The following is a 7,061-nucleotide window of genomic DNA, read 5'->3' on the forward strand; positions in this document are numbered from 1 at the left end:
ATGTAGTGGTGGGTTGAGTCTGTGGATTACACGCCCCCCCCCCCCAATCCAAACCTTCCAGGTACGGGCAGGGATGCCTGTTTGGATCCAACAAGATCTTTTGTTCCACTTTCAAAATATAGACAATCCCACCATTTCTCACCATCTCCACTGCAATGGCCAAGGCGGCTGAGCCACCATGACTTCGCTCTCCTGGACCAGCACAACCACCTCCTCCCTGCCCCAGCTCTCATCCCTCTCACACCAATCTCTACTCAGCAACTAGGGTGGACTTGAAAATACAAACCAGGGGCGCTTGGGTAGCTCACTTGGTTGAACATTTGACTCTTGGTTTGGACTCAGAGAGATCGAGCCCCAAGTAGGACTCTGTGCTGGGCATGGAGACTTCTCAAGAATTTTTCTCTCGCCCTCCCTCTGCTCCTCCATGTGTGTCCTTTCTCTCTCTCTCTCTCTCCTCCTCCCTCCCTCCCTCTCAAAAAACAAAAACAAAAACAAAAAACAAACCAGACCTTCCCACTTTCATGTTTACCAGCCCCCCCCACCCCCCCACCCCATCGCCCAGTGACTTCGATCATACTAGGAATAAACAGCTCAACCCCTTCCTGCTACTAACAAAGGCTCCATGGGGCCTGGCCCCATCTCCAATGTGACGTCATCAGGAACCACTCTCCCCTTCCATCTGCTCTGCTCTTACCACACTGACCTCTCCCACCTCGAGAACTTTCCACCTGCTTCTCCCTCAGCATGGGTTGCTTTCTCCCTTCCCAAGCACGCGCAGTGGCTGCCCTCCACTTCTGCGCTTCTCTCCTCACATCCCTAACACCCAGTTAAACTGACTTCAAAGCCCTTAGTCTCTGGTCAGTCCTTGCTAAAGTGTGAGCCTCACGAAACCAGGGAGCTCGACGGTCCAGGGACAGTGAGGGGCTCAGAACAGGTGCTCAATAAATATTTGTTGTGAAGAATGAGTGAACAAATGAACAAACGAATGAACTGCTCAGGGACCAGGAAGAAAAGTGTCTTTGTTTATGCGTATCACTACCAGGGACGGCAGGCTGGATAAGAAGGCAGTGTGAGCCGGGAGGAGGGAGGGAGGACAGGCTGGGAAGGGCAGGGTTACAGCTCTAATTCTGGGCCTGTGGGCAGCACACAGCAGGGAGTCAGCCTCTAGGGGCTACTCTCAGCCTGGGCGTCCCTCCAGGCCTGGCGCACCTTGATCTTCACTTTGAAAGCGTCGATCAGAAAGACCATCTTGGGGTTGCCCTCCAGGGAAGGCAGCTGCCCACCATCCGGGGCCTCCAGGTCAAACCTTTGCAGCAACCAGGACATGACGAGGAAGAGCTCCTGGCGGGCCAGGGTCTCGCCTAGGCAAGAGCGGGGTCCTGCTCCGAAGGGCAAGTAACTTAGCGATGGAGAGATGAGCTGACTCTTTGTAGGGTCCAAGAAGCGCTCTGTGGACATGGGGAGGTGTCAGCCAGGGCCAGGGCAGGGGTAAGTAGAGGAATGACTCTGTCCTGACCAAGGAGGAGACGTGGCCCTGCCCAGGGAGCCCCTGCCTGAGGAGGTGGACAGCCTCACGTGGGGGATCCCTAGCCTGAGGAGAGATAGAGCTCAGTTCTCGGGTAGCCCTTACTCAGACGGAAGAAATGCAATATTCAGGAAGGATGGAAAGGAAGCAGTATTGATGACTGAAAATGCCACCATCCCAGGGGAGAGGGGCTGACTTCATGGGAGCCAGACACCCAGCGGGCTTCTTAGAGGGCATTTGCAGTTGGCGGAAGGGGAACGCGGGAAACTCGGCTGTGAAGAGTTTGGGTAAATCTAGGGTAGAATGGGGCTGTCAACAGGTTCATGTAGCTGGAGCCAGGAGTTTTCTGGTAGGAAGCTTAGCAGAGGGAACATGGGGATGAGACACTGGTGCACGGAGGGGAGGCTGACTGTGTGGCTTGGGAGCAGGACAGAAAAGGGACTCACCCGGCAGGAACTGGTCTGGCCGGTGCCACTCCTTCTCACTGTGATGCAGTGCCCACAGATTGATGATGACGCTTGTGCCCTTGTCAATGGCAAACTCGCCAATGCTGCTCCAGAGAGGGAGAGGAAAGGGGAGTCTAAAACACTGCCCTCCCCAAACTGCCCAGCGCCGCGCCTCCACAGTCCCTCCTTGGGGGAAAAAGCCCTGTACATCCTCATGTCCCCTCCCTCATCTTTTCCCCAGCTTCTGCCAGATCATATATGAACCCAGCCCTTCTCCAACCCTATTCCTGACTGACTCTTATGTATCAATACTTGTGTACATGGACATTCAAGTCAGGGCATGGGGGTGTGTATTTTGAGCTGGTGCCTGTGTGTGTGCGCCCATGTGCGCGCACCTGTGTGTTGTGGCTGTTAGGTTGGGTAGGAGCACAGAGCACCTGGTCTTACATTCCAGACCACATGACTCCAGAGGAGCAGGCAGTTCCTGTGGGAGGTCAGTTAGATCTGTGGATTAGCCATTGGGTGGGGGATACACTGATCAGTAGGGTCATGGGTAGGATGACTGATGGTCAATGGTTGATTCTAGATCAACCGGCAAGCAGAGAGGGGGTGGGGCGGTAGAGGAGGGACCTGGTGGACTGGAAAGCAGTATCGTGCTGTTAGGAGGGAAGGCATACCTGGAATCAACGACAGCCTTGTGGGGGATGAGCGTGGGGGCCACAGGCCGGATGCGGAGCACCTCTCGGATGGTGGCCTCCAGCAAGAGGAGCTGGTTCCGGTCACTCATAGTTGGTGTGCGGCCGAAACCTACATTCTGGTCAATTTCCTCCTGGATCTTCTTCTGCAACTGAGGGCCAGAGTGGGATGGATGGACGTGACCAACGTGCTTAAGCCCAGAAGGAGCAAGGGCTTAGAAGAATCCTATTGTTACACCCAGACTCATCCAGACTGCTCAGACTTTTCCTGGTGGTGGTTTTGCAGTGCAGGCTTTGTTTCCAAAAGACGGGGTGGCTCCACCCTAGGGCCAAAGCCACCTATCGCTTGGGTGAGGAGGGAGGCAGCCCAGGCACCTTGCATAGAAGGGCGGAGGGCACTCCTGCTCCCTCTTTCTGGGGCCAAATGTGGATCTGGCTGGGGTGAAGAGTGGTTGGAGTGAAGAGTAGGGAAAAGAAGCCCACCTGAGGATTGTGTAGCAAGAAGGCCACAGTCCATTTCACCACAGACGTGGTGGTCTCTACGCCGGCCCCAAAGATGTCCCCTACGGTGGTGAGAATGTGTTCATCTGAAAGCAGTTTTGGGTCCCGGTCTGAGGTAGTGTTGTTATTGTCCAAGTTCATCTTGGCTTGGATCAGTATGTCCAGCAGGTTGGTGATGGAGTCGCTGCTGAAGTTCTCCTGATTGGGTGAGGTTAGGGGACAATGACAAGGAAGGGACCCCACTGGAATATTTGCCATACTTCCATCTGGAGCCTGGAGACATAGAGGCCTCTTCCCTCTGGAAGTGAGGGACTGGGGTATGATGAGGCAAGACCTACAAGTTTGTGGAGCTGGGAGGGCTCTCTTTAAATTTTGGGAGTGAGTGGGTCCATTCTCAGATCCTCTGCAGTTCCTTACTTCCTCACCCCTATTCATGAGTTAAGTCGCTTTTTATTGAACACCTACTGTGGGCCAGGCTCTCTGCTGGGTGCTAAGGATACTCCAAGTGTCCAAAATGGGCTCTAGCCCTGTTTTCATGACACTTCAACCTAACTCACAGTTGCCACTACTCCATCACCTACCTTACATTTTCTAAGGATGTCTTTCAGCAACTCATCTCGCATTTTAACACAGTTCTTCATTTTTTCCACGATTTTGTTGGGGAAAATCTGGAAAGTAGAGAAAAGTATCAAATCCATGCGTCTTTTGTTTTGTTTCTCCAGCTACCAGAATCCCCCCTGGAGGCGGATCCCAGCTTTTGGTCTCTGGTGAGTTTCCACTCTAACCCAGACCTTCAGCCAAAATGGAAGGTAAGAAGGGGACACAGAATGGGATTATTAATGACAATGAGGACAATTCCACATAAGAGGAAAGGGAGAATCTCCACCTCCCCTTCCCCACTGAATCAAACATCAGGCACTGATTGGGGGTCTACTGATAGAGGGTCTGCAGTGTGCCCAGCGTTAGCATGAAGATAGACTTGAGTCTGGAGTCTGGAGTCTGGAGCAAGTTCCTTAACTTCTCAGCCTGTATTCTCATTTGGGGATAATAAAACCCACCTTTAAGGGGAACGACTTGATTAATGCATGTGGAGTGCTTAATAGTTGTCATATGGCAATTGGTAAATAAAGGAGAGCCATTATCATGAGTATTACAAATGCATGGCTAAAAGCTAGACCTATTTTTGTAGAGAAGTGGCAAGATTTTAAAAAGAGAGGAGGTGAACAGAGGTCACTGTGACTGAGGTGGTAGGGGAAAAAAGTGGTTCTGGAGCCAGGCAGGAAAAAGAACTGGGGACAGGATTGCTGGAATCTGAAGGTGGGGCCTGGCCTCATCCTCACCTTCAACCCGGGGAATATGTCTACCATATTATCCACTCCCAAAGAATCCAAGATGCCGTCGTTGTAATTCTTTATGATCCTCAGAGCGGGATCTCCATTCTTGTAGGAGGAGTTGAAGCAGATCAAGCAGATTATGTTGGTCACCGCCAGGAAGAGAGGAAAGGACAAGTCTATGGACTGCCCATTCTGGGTGGCCAGGAAATCACACAGTAAACTGTTTTCCTGACAAACTGGGAAGAGAGAGGGGCAAGATGGTGGGGAGTGAAGCAGCATCGTCCCTCCTTCCTAGTTCCATCTTAGCCGGGGACATAGAGCAGATGGCCACTAGGTGGCAGCAGCAGCCAAGAAAGCACTAGATTGAGCCATCCATTGCGGGCAACCTCCCCGCCCTAAGTCTGGTCCCTTCTCTCTCCAGCCACCCCAGGGGCCAGTCAGCACTCACTGATCTTCTCTAGCCTCTGGTCGCCATCCTTGAACAGTGCAAAGGTGGCCAGTACCAGCTTCCTGTGCAGCTGCCAGTTGGCACCATGGTCTGCGAAGGCGATGCCCTTTCGGTTGTTAGACAGGATGTCCAGAGTCACCTTTGGAGAGCAGAAAAGGCTGGAGAATCAGACATCAATGCCCTTGCCCTGGGCCCCTCACACCCTTCCTGAGGGAAAAGGGAGGTACCTGTCATGCTGAGCCCCATGGGGGACACCCCTGCTCTACTCTGCTGTGACTGTTAGGCCTTGGTAGGGCAGGGTCCGAGACCTCTCTACGCCCAATTCCATCAGAGACACAGACTAAGGAGAAAAAAGGGACCCTGAATTAGAATGCAGGGGTTTGGGGGTTCAATGACAGAGTGGCCTGTGTTCTCTCTTACCATTTTCTGACCAGGGGAAGGCAGTCACAGATGATCTGGATAAGCTCTCTGAATGGCACTTGTCCCGGCAGGAGCAGGTGGGCTGGTAGAGACAGGACTGCCCAGATGTCTGCCTCTCCCTGGGCCCTCTGGGGGCTACTGCAGGTGTAACAGCCTCTCCTCTTTCTGCCCTTCCATTGCAAGACTGTGTGCCCACCAGAAGGCCCCACCTGGAGCATGCAATCTGGACTTGGCCAAGCCACCTCTTCCCAGAGGGACTTCAAAGCATAAGGTCAAAGCGTCCCCTCTTTATATTCTGTGACCTGCAAGCCCCAGCTGACTAGCATTCTCCTTCCTCTTTGCTCCGGAGGGTTGGGAGTGAGGCCACTGGCCAGCAGACCTGGCTGACTTGTCCAAGGAAAAATGAATCAACCCTCAGCCCTGATCAGAGGTAAGTGGCTAGGAGCCTGCCTGGGGGGCTCAAGGGCGTACTCAGCAGCAAGGCGCTGGGATGGGGCTTGGCAGTATTCCCAGATGTATAGCTTCTCTCCTCCCCTAGGAACATTACAGGAGGCTTGGCATGATAGATCATCAGCATCCTTGAAATGCCAGCCTGTGTCAGCCCTGCTGTGGCCCTGGGCAGCTGGGGACAGCTTCAGAGAAACAGCAATCCCCACCCTCCAAAAGCCAGGGTACTTTTCCCTCACACCTTCCCAGAGAAGACAGTCGTCATTTTAATTCCATTTCCCATACGAAGAGTAGCACTCCTAAGGGCTACTAATGGGGCACTTACTGCCCTGGGCACTGGGCTCAGGGCTTGGCATATACTACCTCAGTTAATTAGGGGAGTCAGGACTCAGAACATCATTTTCCAGATGACAGCCCAGAAAATGAAGTCTTCCTTTGATTCTTCCTACCTGGTTTAGAGGCTGGGTAGGGTCCGAGGGGTGGAACCCCACCCACGGTCCTGTTAGTCTGTTTTAGGAAGAATTATAGGAGCCAGAAGGGTCATTCCAAGCATGGTCTTGGTGACCAACTGCAAAACCCCCCGGGGCTGGTGGGAGAGGAGAGGTAGTGAGCACTGCTTACCACTTGGGGCCGCCCAGAGAATTCCTTGCCTTTCTTGACAAGCACCTCCTTGGCCAGCTGGTGGTGGCCCACCATCACCGTGGTCTTGGTACCCATACGAAAGGAATAGATGGGGCCGTATTTTTTCTGCAGCTTGAAGAAGTTCACGTGTGGATGGCCACCTCTGGGGAGGAACGGCAGGCTGCCCACCAAGGGCAGGGATGGGAGGCTCCGAGGATATTTGGCACTGGAGCGCTTTGCCTTGGGCCATAAGAAATAGGCAAGGGCGAACAGCAAAAAAGCCAGGAGCTCCCACATGATGGCAGGGTGCCGGCAAGCAGGACAGACAGCTACGGAGCGGAAGAACAGCAGCTAATGCTAGAGTGCAAGGAGGCCTTTTTAAGGGCTGTCCTGATCTTCACCTTGGCTCTGTGTTATCTCTTGCCTTGTGGAAATTTATCCTGGAGCTCAGCCAGGCCTGAGCCCTCTCCCAGAATCAGGAGAGGAAGGAGGAGTGGAGGCCTCCTCAAGGGCTGGCCCAACTCCAGGACAAACCCCTAAGAAGGGGGGCTGGGTAAGGGGAAGACAGCTGGTCCTCCCTCCCTGCAGTTCCCATCCATCAATGTCCACAGAACGCACCAGCAG

General features: G+C 53.4%; 1 protein-coding gene across 1 annotated transcript; it reads right to left on the reverse strand.

The window, feature by feature from the left end:
* Positions 1-1,013: 1,013 nt before the first annotated feature.
* On the reverse strand, positions 1,014-6,734 carry LOC122901070 (steroid 17-alpha-hydroxylase/17,20 lyase). Its single transcript, XM_044240409.1, has 8 exons — positions 6,438-6,734; positions 4,950-5,088; positions 4,508-4,737; positions 3,749-3,835; positions 3,150-3,365; positions 2,649-2,818; positions 1,972-2,075; positions 1,014-1,448 (listed from the first exon to the last, which is right to left on the reverse strand). Exons 1-8 carry the CDS (start codon positions 6,732-6,734, stop codon positions 1,165-1,167), a joined length of 1,527 nt encoding a protein of 508 aa, XP_044096344.1. The 3' UTR covers positions 1,014-1,164.
* Between the last annotated feature and the right edge of the window lie 327 nt (positions 6,735-7,061).

This window comes from Neovison vison, chromosome 2, assembly GCF_020171115.1.
Source record: "Neovison vison isolate M4711 chromosome 2, ASM_NN_V1, whole genome shotgun sequence".
Lineage (NCBI taxonomy): Eukaryota > Metazoa > Chordata > Mammalia > Carnivora > Mustelidae > Neogale > Neogale vison.

Excerpts from the sequence above, each read along its gene's own strand:
- LOC122901070 (XM_044240409.1), bottom strand. The coding sequence starts at position 6,734 with ATGTGGGAGCTCCTGGCTTTTTTGCTGTTCGCCCTTGCCTATTTCTTA. Across the intron at positions 4,738-4,949 it reads CCAGAGGCTAGAGAAGATCA|TTTGTCAGGAAAACAGTTTA; the intron begins GTGAGTGCTGAC and ends CTCTCTTCCCAG. Across the intron at positions 2,076-2,648 it reads AAGGCTGTCGTTGATTCCAG|CATTGGCGAGTTTGCCATTG; the intron begins GTATGCCTTCCC and ends TCTCTGGAGCAG.